The sequence below is a fragment of the Pelobates fuscus genome, chromosome 2 (assembly GCF_036172605.1).
Source record: "Pelobates fuscus isolate aPelFus1 chromosome 2, aPelFus1.pri, whole genome shotgun sequence".
In the NCBI taxonomy this organism is placed as follows: Eukaryota; Metazoa; Chordata; class Amphibia; order Anura; family Pelobatidae; genus Pelobates; species Pelobates fuscus.
In genome coordinates this window covers 141,595,149-141,611,411 of record NC_086318.1, presented here as the reverse complement: position 1 = coordinate 141,611,411, position 16,263 = coordinate 141,595,149, and the positions used below count along the sequence as shown (strand labels likewise).

The following is a 16,263-nucleotide window of genomic DNA, read 5'->3' as shown; positions in this document are numbered from 1 at the left end:
TGTATATTTCTCACATATGTACATTTTGAATTGTATTCAATTTGGATATTGTTTCTCTTTTATTTCATTGACCAAGTTGAGTTTTTTACTTTTGTTATAGCTCTTCAATGCTCATCCAACAGTCATTATGAGCAATGTGGTACAGCCTGTCCAGCTACTTGTGTAAACCCAGGATCGCCATCCACATGTACACTTCCCTGTACTGAAGGATGTTTCTGTAACCCAGGATATGTTCTCTATGACAAGAAGTGTGTTCCAGTTGGCCAGTGTGGGTGTTGGGATGGTGACAAACATTATCCTGTGGGCTCTGAATTCTGGACAGATGACACTTGCTCTACACACTGCAGATGTCCATCAGCAGGTGGGGGATTAATATGTAGTTCTGCTTCTTGCCCACCTGATAAGTACTGTGGCATAACAAATGGAAAACCTGGCTGTTATGATCTGACATTTGGCAACTGCGTTATCTATGGAGACCCTCATTATAACACTTTTGACAAAGAAGTTCATCATTTCATGGGAGTATGCACCTACACACTTTCCAAGTTTTGCAGAAATTCAACTACTCCTCTGCCATATTTTAATGTTGAAGCCAAGAATGAACATCGTGGAAACCCAACAGTGTCATATGTACAAAAAGTTATGGTAGATGTTTACAATAATAGAATAACAATTGTGAAAAATGAACCTCACCGTGTCATGGTAAGCTCACCTTAACTTAATTAGCTTTGACAACTGTATTGTTACATGGTTGTATAATAGGCTCACTGGCTAACTATTTTTTTAAAAACCTTTTTACAAATTTTGTTTTGTTTCTAGGTAAATGGTGCTTGGACAACTCTTCCAGTCATTTTAGTTAATGGATCCTTGACAGTGACCAGAAGTGGACGTTATATACGGGTGGAAACAGATTTCAAACTCACAGTTTCATATGATACTGATCATACAGTGGAGGTAAATGTTCCAACCACCTACTTCAATCAAACTTGTGGAATATGTGGTAATCTCAATGGAGACAGAAAGGACGACTTCATGATGCCTAATGGACAACAAGCACAGAACTCTAATCAGCTGGGAGACAGCTGGAAAGTGGATGACGATGATCCATCATGTACACCGGTTCCTCCACCTCCAATTTGTCCACAAGAGAAGGAAGAGTTTTATAAGAGTGATACATATTGTGGTCTTATAACAAGTAAAGATGGTCCATTCCAGGCTTGCCATTCTGTAATCAACCCAGACAGATTCTTGAGTGGCTGTGTGTTTGATCTGTGTGCCCTTGGTGATACTGCTCTGTGCAATGCATTAGAGGCATATGGTGATGCCTGCCAAGGGGCTGGAGTTAGCATCACTTGGAGAAACTCAACATTCTGCCGTGAGTATTTTTTGAGATTATACAAACATGACATATACCAGTGATATGTTTCTAATGCCATGCAAAGGGTATTTAATATTACTGAAAAATGCTATTAAATTTTAAGATCTTAAATGGATGATCTAACAAAGAAAATGACTACTTTTTTTAATTTAGTAATGGTGTTGCAAAGACTCTGCCCCTTTTCTTGTACTGTACAAATGTCCACATGTGGATGAGAATATGCCTCTAGTAGCTATTAGAGACACAGCCACTAGAGGCAATTTCTCTTTAAGTCCTTTGATTCTGAAGGTCTTCATGATCAGTGCTTCAAGGCACTGCACGATAATGCAGACTGATTCTAACTAGATTCAGTGGGTGGAGAGAGGCAATTGACATACACTTTAGTTCCTGAAAACTTCTGCATGAGAAGTATCTGATTGTCTGATGATTTCACAGAAGATTATGTGGGCTGTAGTGATTAGACTGTAATGGTGCTGAGATAAATTAACTGCTTTTTTAAACTTTAAAGTAGGGACACTATTCTAAACATACTTAGAAACACTTATTTATTTATTTTAAATGTTTATTAATGTATGTTTCTTCAAGTACCACATATACTACTTTGCAGTCATTGTAATACAAGCCATAAAACATTATTTCAGCATGGAATGTCTTGCTTACATAGGTTTGGGATCTCAATAAGTTATGCGATTGCTAAATGACTGATTTTTTCTATTTCAGAATAGAATCTTGAAAGAACAATTTGTTATGTTAGTCATAGAGCACTGCATAATGAGTTCATTTATTATAAGGATATATTCAATGTAAATATATAAAGGATATTAGTCGTACTGTTTATACTCAATTAATTTGTGCACTATTTATGTTTTTGCTACTCAGCACTCAAGTGTCCTGCCAACAGTCACTATAATCCATGCTCCAGTGCATGTCCTGACACCTGTCTGAATCAGAATCCATCAAATAATTGCAGCAAGCCATGCATTGAGAGCTGCCAGTGTGATGATGGCTTTGTGCTTAGTGGAACTACCTGTGTTCCTGTCAGTGATTGTGGATGCTTTTACAATGGCAAATATTATCAGGTAGGCACTGTGTGCTTTAAATTATATATATCCCACCCCTTAAAGTGATATTTTTTTTGACTGACACTTACTTGATAAAACAACAGAGGTCTAGGAACTCAACGAAATACAATTTAAACAAACTCTCTTGTTCTTCTGGAATCCTGCAACTAGGGGTTTTGAGCCAGGTCTGGAGCATCACATTCCTACCTTTATTATTTACTTTGAGGAATTAACTCCCTCTTGGAGTGCAGTCATCCCTACTGGAAATGTATTACACATTCTTCCTGTCCTCAGTATTTACATATGCACTACAATTATACATTAGTAATTCATTTTTGTTCACTTTGCTTGCAAACTGTTATAAATTTAGCCAATGCCAATTTCACACAGTCCCTCCCAAAACGGGAGCGTTCCAGGTGTCTAAGTAATAGTCAGATTATTCTGCTAATGGAGGAATTACATGTGCTCAAATTAGATAACGTGTACCTAAAAATATTGGAATGTGCACAGGAAAATGTTTCCCTCATCTGAATGTATCTTCTATAATACAGAGTGCTCTGTTGAGTATTTATACAGAGTTGAAAGTATTTGAAGATTATAAAAGATAACCTATATTTTATAAAACAAAATGATTAGCAATACACTCTATATAAAAGCTCATCTTGTAGAAGCACTGCTATGTCTGGTTTACTTACACTGTCCTCATTTCTTCCTGATCAGATGTCACATAAAAATTATAAATACAAAGAATATATTCAATAACTAAAAGGACAGTTTTTGCCCAGTCAAAGCTCTGTTTGATTTAAATTATTTGTTAATTTCCAGAAAGGAGACATATTCTGGCAAGGAGACTGTGAAGGACAATGTACATGTGTTGGAAATAACCATGTGGACTGCAATGATAAGACATGTGAACATGATGAAATATGTAAAGTTCAAGGTGGTAACCTAGGATGTTACAAGGCAGACACCACTATTTGCCATATCCATGGAGACCCACACTACATCACATTTGATGGCAAACTGTACCATTTTCAAGGAGCTTGTACTTATACCACTGTGGAGACCTGTAAGAATTCATCTGTCAACTTCTCAGTCACAACAAGGAATGAGCATAGAGGTAGCTTGGCATGGACAGCTTTGAATTCAGTTGCTGTTCGCATTGGGGATCTGCATGTTATCCTAGCCAAGAACAAAATAGTTTATGTAAGTATCATATGTGGTACGATTTGGTATGTGACTCAATACACACAAGCAAAAATGTAAATTTGAAATGTATCGGTATTGGAATGTTGACATAATCATTCTCGGAAAGACAAATCCATTTAATTTCTCATTAATTACATGAAACTGTATACACACATTGGCTTAAAAGTGTTTATATTTTTTATTTTTTTTGTAGGTTAATGGAAGCCAGGTTACTTTGCCAGTAAATTCAATCCCTGGTATCTCAATATATATAAGTGGTTCTTATGTTGTTCTCCAAAGTGACATTGGCCTTGAAGTCAAATTTGATGGAGACCATGAACTTTTTGTTAAAGTACATGAGAAGTTCAAAGAGCAGCTCTGTGGTCTTTGTGGCACCTATACTGATAATATACTGGATGATTTCCTAATGCCTAATGGTTTACTGGCCTTTGACTCAAATGAGTTTGGAAACAGCTGGCGAATTCCTGATGACGACTGGGTGTAAGTATGATATAATGATACAGCTAAATGCTAAATGCACACATTGTCTGATTTCATTCATTGCATGTACCCAACTGGCTAGAGAGAGGATTTCTTCCTTCCATGCTTGTGGAATTATATACATTGCCACCTTCTGGTTTTTATTATTTCAAAATGATTATGTTTGCAAGCCTTTAGAATGAGGGAAGTATGGTAAAAAGAATGGTGGTCAAAATCAAGGGAGGGTGATTTTCAGTGAGACAAACCTACCAAATGGAACAGACAACTGACCCCTGAGCATCTGAAACACATATTGGGAAGTGTAGAAAGCATTGTATGTAGAGATTCAGCATATTATATAATATTATGCAGTATAGTTAATATGTCTTTCTTTACAAAAATGTCCTCAGTTATGTTTATATACCACACAGTGTTTTTTTTTTATTAATTCTATCTGAATGTATCAGATATTCTGAACTCACTTTGGTAAGATCACATTCACATTTTATTTTGCTTATAATGTAAAGTAATTACAGAGATAATTTCAGATCAAATTTATATTTATTATGTTTGCATCTTTCTTTTCATTTTTCTGTAGGTGTGAAGATGATGTGGTTGACCCTCCCCCGTGTAATCCTGCTGATGAGAAACAATATGAAGAGCAATGCAAAATCATTTTATCAGGCAATGGTCCTTTCAAGGAATGTCACTTTTACATCCTCCCTCAGATATACTTTGAGAGCTGCGTCTATGATCAATGTGCCACAGGAGGAGACCTAGAACAGTTATGCAACGCCTTAGAGTCTTACGCTGCTGCCTGTGAGAACGCTGGTGTTAACCTTGGAAATTGGAAAGATAATACTATCTGCGGTAAGGAAAAAATAACTTGACATCATGCGACTGTTGACAATATATACATTACAAAGTGTTGTACCACAAGATGCTTGAAATTTAAAAATACATTTGTTACGGTCATTGGACAAATAACTTTTGGTACATATTACAATATGGTGGAATGATAACTGTTAACAGAATGCCTCATGCAAAATAAAAAGGAAATATTGCTAAAATTGAAACGTAGAAATATTGTAACACCACATCCTTCTTGATTAACTAGCATCCAGAAAAAAACACTGTATCTGATAAAAATGAGTTCCACTCAGAAATGAAAAAAAAGAAAAGATTTTAATAGAAATTACACAGTCTGAATTTAAAGATTATGCCTTTTACTAATGAATTTACACAACACAAACATCATGATATAAAGGGAAAGTTACAGTTGTAATCATCACTGTTTGCAGCTAACCAGGGGAGATCTTGTAAATGGTCTCACCTCTTCCTCCATACTATGTGCAGGACGGGGGTTGAGAAAAGGGTTAAATGGATAGGGACACAAAACTTCCTTTACCACTTTAGTTAGCTTGCATTAACTAGTAAATCAAGCACATTTTGTCTTTCAGATATATTATTATGTCACAGTGACTGTTACTGTGATTCCATTGAATTTCTTATCTAACTTATCTATTTCTACTTTAATATTATTTTATGTATGTGGTTATGGTGGTAATGGTGTATGCTAATTTAGACAAGTCTTATAAAGAAAACATTTGTTTACTATATACATGTAGAAAGTTGTAATGTATTGATACCATTTAAGTTAACATGCTTTTCATCTATTAACTAGACCATCTCTATTGTCATCACCACAGGAAATAGTACAACAACGCCTACTACTGCCAGCACCCCAAGAAGTACTACAACTACTACAACTACTACTATATCAACCAGCACCACACCAAAAACTATAACTACTCCTTCTGCTACCAGCACCACACCAAAAACTATAACTGCTCCTTCTGCTACCAGCACCACACCAAAAACTATAACTGCTCCTTCTGCTACCAGCACCACACCAAAAACTATAACTGCTCCTTCTGCTACCAGCACCACACCAAAAACTACAACTACGCCTCCTGCTACCAGCACCACACCAAAAACTATAACTGCTCCTTCTGCTACCAGCACCACACCAAAAACTATAACTGCTCCTTCTGCTACCAGCACCACACCAAAAACTATAACTGCTCCTTCTGCTACCAGCACCACACCAAAAACTATAACTGCTCCTTCTGCTACCAGCACCACACCAAAAACTATAACTGCTCCTTCTGCTACCAGCACCACACCAAAAACTATAACTGCTCCTTCTGCTACCAGCACCACACCAAAAACTATAACTGCTCCTTCTGCTACCAGCACCACACCAAAAACTATAACTGCTCCTTCTGCTACCAGCACCACACCAAAAACTATAACTGCTCCTTCTGCTACCAGCACCACACCAAAAACTATAACTGCTCCTTCTGCTACCAGCACCACACCAAAAACTATAACTGCTCCTTCTGCTACCAGCACCACACCAAAAACTATAACTGCTCCTTCTGCTACCAGCACCACACCAAAAACTATAACTACTCCTTCTGCTACCAGCACCACACCAAAAACTATAACTACTCCTTCTGCTACCAGCACCACACCAAAAACTATAACTGCTCCTTCTGCTACCAGCACCACACCAAAAACTATAACTGCTCCTTCTGCTACCAGCACCACACCAAAAACTACAACTACGCCTCCTGCTACCAGCACCACACCAAAAACTATAACTGCTCCTTCTGTTACCAGCACCACACCAAAAACTATAACTGCTCCTTCTGCTACCAGCACCACACCAAAAACTACAACTACTACTTCTGCTACCAGCACCACACCAACAACTATAACTACTACTTCTGCTACCAGCACCACACCAAAAACTACAACTACGCCTCCTGCTACCAGCACCAAAACAAGTACTACTACTAGCACAACAGGTATGCTTCTGTCATCTTCAAGCAGTTATTTTGCTCTTTGAATACATGGATTACAGACAAACTAGACCATACTGTCAGTTAATCAAAAGCATTGCCAGTTTGCAATATCCAAATATTGATTAGTATCACTAATACTAAGATAATCAGGTAAACTAATGAAGTATATGAATATTGGCATCTGGAATTCTGTCATCTTGACTGTCTGTGTTAATTTCGTCTAAGTTGAGTGTGCAGTGTGTGCTTTGAATCTACAAACAATGTATTCATATAGAATGTAAAAAAATTACAAGAAAAAGCCACGCACACAATGTTTTATATGTTGACAATCACATACAATTCGTGAGAGAAATTATTTGCTGTTAACATGATCCAACAATGTGATTTCATAGGCCCGTTCATGTAATATCCCGTATTTACTACAAATTGCTCAAGTTGTCAAAACAGATTTCATTATGGTTAAAAAGTGATAATGTTGGGTCTTCAGATAAGTACTGAACCTATTGCTGTCAGCAAAATGCTCACTAATGATTTCATATGTCATCTGAAAGACCATGCTACCCGTTATTGGTAATTTATATTATTATAGGAAATTATTGTCAATTATAGGGAATTGACACTGGGATTCAAAAACAATCATTGATCTCAGCACTGATTTCAGTAATTTAAGCAAAACTAGAATATCAAATACTAAATGAATCATATAAATACAGATTACATTGTTTTTTGAATGTCATGAGTGAAATTACAACAGAATATGATTTATAAGTTTAAATGTGCAAAGTATAACAATGGTTTATTAGTGCAACGCTTTAATGGCAGTGAAGACATAATGTGCGATCTATACATCGTACAATGCATGTTTTATTTAAAAACATAAACATTATTTAACTTGTGAATTTTGTCACTATTTATGATAACATTATTTTTGAAGTGTGTATTCTAATATAGTTCTTCCTATAACTGTATTGCACATGTTCTTTAGAGCCTGAAGTTCAGTGTCCTATGGCATGCACATTTGACCATGACTTCTGTCACTGGAAGCAGTCAAAGCAAGATAATACGGACTGGATATCTATTAAAGGTCCTACACCATCTGAAGGCACAGGACCCACTTCTGATCATACAGGAGGTAATGCAATTTTTCAGAGCTCAAAATAAGCAAATTACAAGGGCTCAACACACTGCGATACACAGCAATAATGGTATTTACAAATGCAAGTCATAGATATTTCTTTACATCTAAAGCTCTGCTGCTATCGAAAGTGGAGTTTAAAAACAATAAATGCATGTATTAAATGAAGTATGTAGAAGAATGTAATCTTGCTACAGAACATTTTCTATACAATAACAAAAATGTTTGTAACCACTATAATGTTTCATTTCTATTCGAATGCAGTCACATTTTCAGATCATGCGATTGACTCGAAGTCAGTGACAATTATGGAAGATGTCAATAAGCTAACTGTTCAAAATTAAGGGACGCACTCCTTAAAAGCAATAGCTGGGTTGTTACAAGTCTAGATGTTAAAATTGAACTCAAAGATAAGCTTGCATGCAGTGCTGTAGGATTCAAAAGCAAAGCTACATCATTTTTCTTTTTTTTTTGTAATCTTAAAGAAAGATAGATTACACTTTATCAACTATCACGTTTATTTGAGCAATGTATTTATTTTATTGGCAGTGTTGACATTCCAGAGTTGGAATTTGATAATAAGCACAATCCAGACAAAAATATTGTAAAAGGGTCACAATACCTATATATTTACATGAAGAGAGTGGTAGATAGGGCAGTGCGTTAATATAATTAAGCAAACTTTTTGAGATTCATTTATTGTGGTTGTGTGTATTTGTAAGCTGAACTTTGCAGACTAGCAAGTATTGACTTCTCATATTCAGCTTACATGTTTATGTTAATCGGCTATTTTGTAAAAGATATGTCTCATTTATTTAAAGATGGCTTTTATATCTATGTTGATGGAAGATATTCAGAAGAAGGACAATTTGCTAGATTAGAAAGTCCTGAGTGTGAACTAGTTAAGAATCACTGCTTCAACTTCTGGTACCACATGTATGGAACAGCAAAGTACATGGAGCTGAGGGTCTATGTGGTAACAGATGAAGGTTTGGAAAATATCGTATACATTGAGGGTGATCAAGGAGACATGTGGCATTATACTGAAGTACTCTTGCTAAATAGGGGTAACATTCAGGTGAGTGTTACTGTTATTATTTATTTGAAATATCTTTCAGGAATCTGTATCTCTGTTTGTGTAGTGTTTGCATAATATTGCAATATGTTCTCTGTTTAACAAATAACTTCAAACACATAATAAATAAACCAACATATTCTTCCAAACATTTTTTGTAATAATGCATATATTGTAGACATTCAATGACCTGCTTCCTTTAGGATTAAGTCCAGTTATCTGTCCTTTAAATGTATTTACTTAATAAAGAGTAACATGTAGTCTGCAATGTATCCCTCATTAGTGCAAAAGTTGAAACAGAGTAATCCATACTTTATCATAAACTCAAACTATGATAGAGGTAGATAGATAGATAGATAGATGGATAGATAGATAGATAGATGGATAGATAGATAGATAGATAGATAGATAGATGGATAGATGGATGGATGGATAGACAGATAGATAGACAGACGGGTGGTTTGGAATAAATTATACATTATGATAGTGTCCATGGAGATCTGTGACATTATACATTTTCCTTCCAAATCCTGATACATTCCAGGTATGTGGTTTTGTTACAATTTTGTTAAATGTCAAGTGTTTCTCCATTTGAGCATTGTTTGTGCAAAATTTTGGCATATTCTCCCTGTACTACCATTTAATTTTATGTCAATATCTAATTAAAGAAAATAGACATGCAAACAAACCTATGATGTAATAACAAAGTGGCATTCAACTTTCACATTTCATATGTTTTATTGCGTATGTTAACACTTTCTTTAATGATGCACATTGATTGTTGTAAAATTACAAGGTAAATGCAAGGTAAATATTTTAGAACCTGCCTCATTTTGGATTGGGTTTAACATATATAACCCCTTTGGTCCACAAACTGGGAAATTTAGAAAGCCTTTAAATGTTTTGATAGATTTTATAGTTACAGAGTTTGTATTAAAGGGTTACTCCAACCAGAAAACAATGTTTTGTTAAGACACCGTTTTGATTAGAGGAAGTTTTAATGTAAAAACAGTCCATCTCAGGAAAAACAATATACTTATAATGTTGTAAATATATTACATGGGCTGGTAAGTAGTCTTTTCTGGGTTCTCAGCAGTCAAGTCATTTTAGAACCCAAAGCACTAACAATGCACTCTAATACTTAATTACACATGAAAGCTTTAGAGAAGAAATCAACACTATAAACCAAGCTTTCAGAGGAATATTAATTAAGGATTCAGATTCAAGTATGACTAGCCTTTAAAGGTCAGACACAAGTACATCAGATATGAATAATCAATGTTTTTTCCTTAGATCTTCATAGATGGAGTAATAGGTGAAACTATTCTCAGTGATGTTGCTGTTGATGATATCACTATATACCCAGGATACTGCAGTGGTAAGTTCTAAAAAGTACAGGTAAATTAATAGTTTAAAATACACATGTGGTTTTAACTGAAAGTGATCTGATAAATAATTTGAGTATTGATATTATACTTCCTTAACCCACATTTTTTACCCAAACTGAGTTCCACAACGTAATCCCTAAATTTATCATATGTCCTATTTGATTTGTCAAGAAGTGGGTTATTTTTATTTAGAATGTGAATTAGTTTATTGTTTTACTACCTGACTCAAACATTCCAGTTTTTCTGAAATTGCAATTTTTACTCCCATAAAAAAAATAGCCACATTTTTGGAAATTGTGTTTGTAGGAATACAATCTAAACATGTCCAGCGTCAGTTCTGGAGATTTGGGAATGCCAGTATTTATTATTATTACAATGTTAAATTTACTATCTCAAAGCTTTAAAACTTCATTGCAAGCATACCAAACATGTATCACAAGGTCCACTATATAAGTGATTTTTCGGAATAGCATTGAAAATCAGAACCAGGTAACATGAGAAGAATATTTTCAAAATGGTTCATGTAACAAGAAAATCCTTTAAATTTAGCTGAGCTAAGGATTATTCTCTGGTTATAAACCTCAACTTTCTTCTCTTGTGAAGAAACAAGACTTTTTTTTTTCATTATATGCCATGTATCATGAACATTATAGGCATTTATATAGCACCAACGTATTCCACAGCTCTTTACAATATTATATAGGGGAAAATTAACAATAAATGAGAAAATTACAAAATGTTACCGGAACAATAGGTAGATAAGGATCCTTCTCAAAGGAGCTTGCATACTAGAGGATGTGGGATATGAAAACACACAAGGAAGGGTATCAAAAATAGCAGAAGTGGAGTGCAGCCCTTTAAGATGATAAGATGCATTTCGCCATGAGGTCAATTAATCTTATTTTTGTAGAAAATGTGAAACCTTTAAACAAAAAATGTCAGGCTAATGGTGTTACAATTTTCTACATTGTTAGGTCCACCAACCACAAGCACCACAAGATCTCCATCAGGTAAATAATACATTTTTTGGGGGTATTTATGGAATAATCTACTAAAGGGAACCTGTAGCTTTTTACAGCCATAATGCTTGAAAATCATTAGGGGAGATGTAGTTCACAACATATGGAGTGCTGAAGGTTGCCTATCCTGGTAGTAGATGTAGTTGCCTACTCCTGATTTACTACTAAGTTACTATCAGACCTGGACTAGCTATCGGGCAAATCAGGCAAATGCAGGGCTGACACTATCCAAGAGCCGATCTTGCTGTGTGCAATAAGGGTTGGTGGGGAAAGCAAATACCTCACACACACACACATTGCATCCCCGTCACACACACATTGCACCCCCCAAACAGACACATTAATCCACCACCCCACATATTGCACCCCTCACACACACATATTTCTCCACTTAGACACACACATTGCACCCCTCACACGCACATTGCACCCCCCACACACATGCATTGGTCACCACACACACACACACACACACACACACATTGAACTCCTCACACACATTTTGATGTGTTAATGTATTCTATTAATTATTTTTATTTTTTTACTCAGTCTGTAGAAGATATGCTAATATGATTTTCTGCTATTGTCGTCCCAACAGGCGGAACTACAGCTACACCAACCACATTCAGCACCACTTTAACTACCTCCAGTACAATTTCTACAATAACCCCATCCACAACCAGCCCCATATCAACTACTTCCCAGACACCAGGATCAACATTAACTAGTACATTGCCCCCATCTATAAGTAAAACAACAAGTACTACTACCCAGACACCAGGTTCACCAGTTACCACTACATTGTCACCATCTACAATTATAAAAACAAGTACTACTACCCAGACACCAGGTTCACCAGTGACCACTACATTGCCACCATCTACAAGTACCACCACAAGTACTACTACCAAGACACCAGGTTCACCAGTGACCACTACATTGCCCCCTTCTACAAGTACAACCACAAGTACTACTACACAGACACAAGGTTCAACATTAACCAGTACATTGTCACCATCTACAAATAAACCAACAAGCACTACTACCAAGACACCAGGTTCACCAGTGACCACTACATTGCCACCATCTACAAGTACCACCACAAGTACTACTACCCAGACACCAGGTTCACCAGTGACCACTACATTGCCACCATCTACAAGTACAACCACAAGTACTACTACCAAGACACCAGGTTCACCAGTGACCACTACATTGCCACCATCTACAAGTACAACCACAAGTACTACTACACAGACACCAGGTTCAACATTAACCAGTACATGGTCACCATCTACAAGTACCACCACCAGTACTACTACCAAGACACCAGGTTCACCAGTGACCACTACATTGCCACCATCTACAAGTACAACCACAAGTACTACTACCCAGACACCAGGTTCACCAGTTACCACTACATTGTCACCATCTACAAGTAAAACAACAAGTACTACTACCAAGACACCAGGTTCACCAGTGACCACTACATTGCTACCATCTACAAGTACAACCACAAGTACTACTTCACAGACACCAGGTTCAACATTAACCAGTACATGGTCACCATCTACAAGTACCACCACAAGTACTACTACCAAGACACCAGGTTCACCAGTGACCACTACATTGCCACCATCTACAAGTACAACCACAAGTACTACTACACAGACACCAGGTTCAACAGTATCCAGCACAGTGCCCCCATCTGCGGGTAAGTATTCTACCCTGTGAATTAAAGTCTATTAAAGAGTTTAGTAAATGATTTCAAACTCCACACCTCCAAATTGCACAGTTTAATGAATGCTATTCTGTAATAACAATAAATAAATAAATATAAATATATATATATATAAACACAAATTACGTATAGTGCAATAACGTTAAGTGAGCATATTAACTGTATTCAAGTATTCATTTATGCAAACAAATACAAAGGAGAAATAGCACTAAGAGACTTTTTGAAGTCAAGTTCCCTAACCGCACTCATATATCAACATTTCCTTAAAAATGGTTTTGAAGGCAAATGGAAGAGAAGCAAGAAAAAACTTTTTGAGAATTGGGTAAACATTGAATGGGAAAAATGTGCCAGTAATAGGGTGGGAGCTATATAAAATAATTATATAATCATCCTTTGTTGTATTCATGAGTAGAAGGAGTTTCATTGATGACTTACATATATTGAGGTAAATATTTGTAATTCAGTTTTAGCTAAAGTTAGGCCGCTCGGTGGTTCAGTCAAATTCTGTATCTTTGAAGCACTATATGGACATATAACTGAGCAAATGACTAGTGAAATGAACAAGTTTGTTTGCTTCGGAATTTGAGTTCTACTAATGACACCAAAGAAAGGGACGACTGATGGGAAAAAAGATGAATGATGGCTAGGTTTATTTTATTCACAGATAAAGTAAGAAGTGACCAATACAGGAATATTAATACAAATATTAATACAAACAATATATATATCAATATATATCAATATATATCAAAACAATATATATCTTTTTACTGCTCTTACTCTTTTTACCTCTATTGGATTATTTTTCTCGGTTGATTTGTGAATCAAATTGCAGGAAAAAAATGCTACTATCAGAGTATTGCACAATATGTGCATAATATTTATATTATAGTATGTATATTCTTGCAGTACACTACTTAAATGATTTTCACGTCTTTTTGGTTTGTCTGAATCATATTTTTCATAGACGATATTCGGATGAGCCAATTGTTCGAGGTCTTGAAATAAATTTCATATTCAGAAAAAATGGTTCCGTCAAGACAAATTTTTGCCGCCATGCAGAAGTCTAATGATTAGTCAATTTCTTAAGAAATATGAGGAAAGCGCGGTGGAACAAATTCCAGTTGCATTTTTCACAAATATTGACCTGTATGTAAAAACAAAAACAACTATATTTGTTTTCCATTTTGTACCATTTAAAAAGACTACTGTTGTGGTGTCTTCTGAATTGAACTGCAACAGGTAATTCTAAAACATGTTAGGTGTACATTTTAAGATTGTTCTATATAACAAAACCACAATGTCAAAAATGTAGACAAAACTAGCAGCAAAGATTTAAGGGGTGGTTGCGAATTGTATGCAAGCTTAACAATTAACTTAATGACAGGCTGTCTCATGGTGTTAAGAAACAGAAGGGCCCTACTGCTATACAAAAAAATGCAACATATAATGGTTTTAATGCAATTAAAATTGTATGTTAAATTATGCATATTAAGGGGCATACCTAACTTCCTCTTTCAAAATAAACTGGAAGTTCTACAACTTGACCACACCTATCACCATTTCAGGAATTAACACTGTTTCAGCCACAACACTTGGAGTTACCTCTGAAGATACCACTACAACTACCCTATCTCCAACTTCCGACAAGACTATTTCTACACTAAGCACGTCAACCTCCACATCTTTGAAGCCTACAACTACCTCTACTTCTGAAACAGCTTTTTTAACTTCAGGGCAAATAGCTAGTTCAACTACATCTGATTTTACTAAGAAGACTACAATTCCTGCATTAGAGAGTACATCTGGAAAACCAATTGTCACCACTGCAGGCCCTACAGCCTTTTCTACTACTTCAGTTGCAACATCAGTAACAAAAACACAGACTGCTCCAACCAGTTTTACATCTGAAACTTCAACAAAGTCCACCTCTCCTATCATTTCGAGTCCAGCTGCCACTAGAAGTACACAGAAGACAACTACATTACAATCTATAACTGATTTAACATCAGCAATGATTACTGCTACTACTTCAGCTTCTGGAAAGACAACCACTTCAGATTCAACTTCAACATCTGGTTCTACATCACAAGCAACCACTACCACTTTGTCTTCTACTACTTCAGAGCCTATAGTTTCTTCTTCTTCTTTAATCACTAAAACAATCCCTACAGTTGATTCCACACTGGAAATCACAACTGTTACTTCTTCGGGCACTACAGGTAAAACCTCATTAGGAGCCACAGGCTTCACAACAACAATAACTGCATCCAAGCCTATACCTGAGATCACAACTGCATCAAGTACTACTGGTGTCACCACTTCCTCATCCACTCTTGTTACTTCCTCGGAAACAACATCTACTGCAATCTCTGAGTCTTTGAAGTCTACATCTGAGTCTATTTCTAAAACAACTGCTACAACTTCAGAAACAACATCTGCCTTAACGTCAAAGAGTGCAAGTACTACTACAAGCAGTACAAGTGGCACTACATCTAAGGCATCAATTGTAACCACGACTGCTGCATCTGAAACATCAACAAAGACTGGATCTCCCATAATTTCAAGTTCAACACACACTACAAGTTCCGGCATTACGACTACATTAAGTTCTGCATCTGACTTAACAACAGGGACTCCAAGAACCACACATTCTGCCGCACCAACCTTATCAACTTCTACCGTTGCTTCAGAAATCGTAACATCTTCTAGAACAACACATACATATCCAGAAACGTCAGGTATCTGTGCAATGTTTACCGTTAGTTATCATTGTTAATTATATGTGCCTTCTGTCACTTTGCTATGAAATGTTTTATCCTCTTTCTTGTATAAAATTTACCATACTCTTTAGATGAATTTACATGTATTGTGTAATTTTATTGCATGCCAAATTTTGGTTGTAGTCTTTGTTATCAGATCCTGTAA

General features: G+C 36.1%; 3 protein-coding genes and 1 long non-coding RNA gene across 4 annotated transcripts in view; all 4 read left to right on the top strand.

Moving 5' to 3' along the window:
- LOC134586218 (IgGFc-binding protein-like) overlaps positions 1–1,166 on the top strand; it is a 34,853-nt gene extending 33,687 nt beyond the window's left edge. The window contains exons 30-32 of the mRNA XM_063441713.1: positions 101–702; positions 820–1,070; positions 1,148–1,166. Coding sequence (XP_063297783.1) covers positions 101–702; positions 820–1,070; positions 1,148–1,166 — 872 coding nt within the window. The remainder of the gene's footprint in view (positions 1–100; positions 703–819; positions 1,071–1,147) is intronic.
- Positions 1,167–1,187: 21 nt separating this feature from the next.
- LOC134586879 (uncharacterized) lies at positions 1,188–3,332 on the top strand. Its single transcript, XR_010086596.1, has 3 exons — positions 1,188–1,375; positions 2,258–2,457; positions 3,265–3,332. It is a non-coding gene; the product is annotated as an uncharacterized LOC134586879 (long non-coding RNA).
- An 83-nt stretch (positions 3,333–3,415) lies between these two features.
- Positions 3,416–6,812, top strand: LOC134586217 (mucin-2-like). The gene is made up of 5 exons (XM_063441712.1): positions 3,416–3,645; positions 3,842–4,128; positions 4,706–4,977; positions 5,817–6,752; positions 6,793–6,812. The coding sequence occupies exons 2-5, from the start codon at positions 4,055–4,057 to the stop codon at positions 6,810–6,812; spliced, it is 1,302 nt and encodes a 433-aa protein (XP_063297782.1). The 5' UTR covers positions 3,416–3,645; positions 3,842–4,054.
- A 33-nt stretch (positions 6,813–6,845) lies between these two features.
- The window catches only part of LOC134586215 (uncharacterized), an 87,076-nt gene continuing 77,658 nt past the window's right edge, over positions 6,846–16,263 (top strand). Inside the window, exons 1-7 of the mRNA XM_063441711.1 lie at positions 6,846–6,980; positions 7,963–8,109; positions 8,934–9,190; positions 10,481–10,565; positions 11,550–11,585; positions 12,193–13,308; positions 14,904–16,076. Coding sequence (XP_063297781.1) covers positions 7,983–8,109; positions 8,934–9,190; positions 10,481–10,565; positions 11,550–11,585; positions 12,193–13,308; positions 14,904–16,076 — 2,794 coding nt within the window. The 5' untranslated portion in view covers positions 6,846–6,980; positions 7,963–7,982. The remainder of the gene's footprint in view (positions 6,981–7,962; positions 8,110–8,933; positions 9,191–10,480; positions 10,566–11,549; positions 11,586–12,192; positions 13,309–14,903; positions 16,077–16,263) is intronic.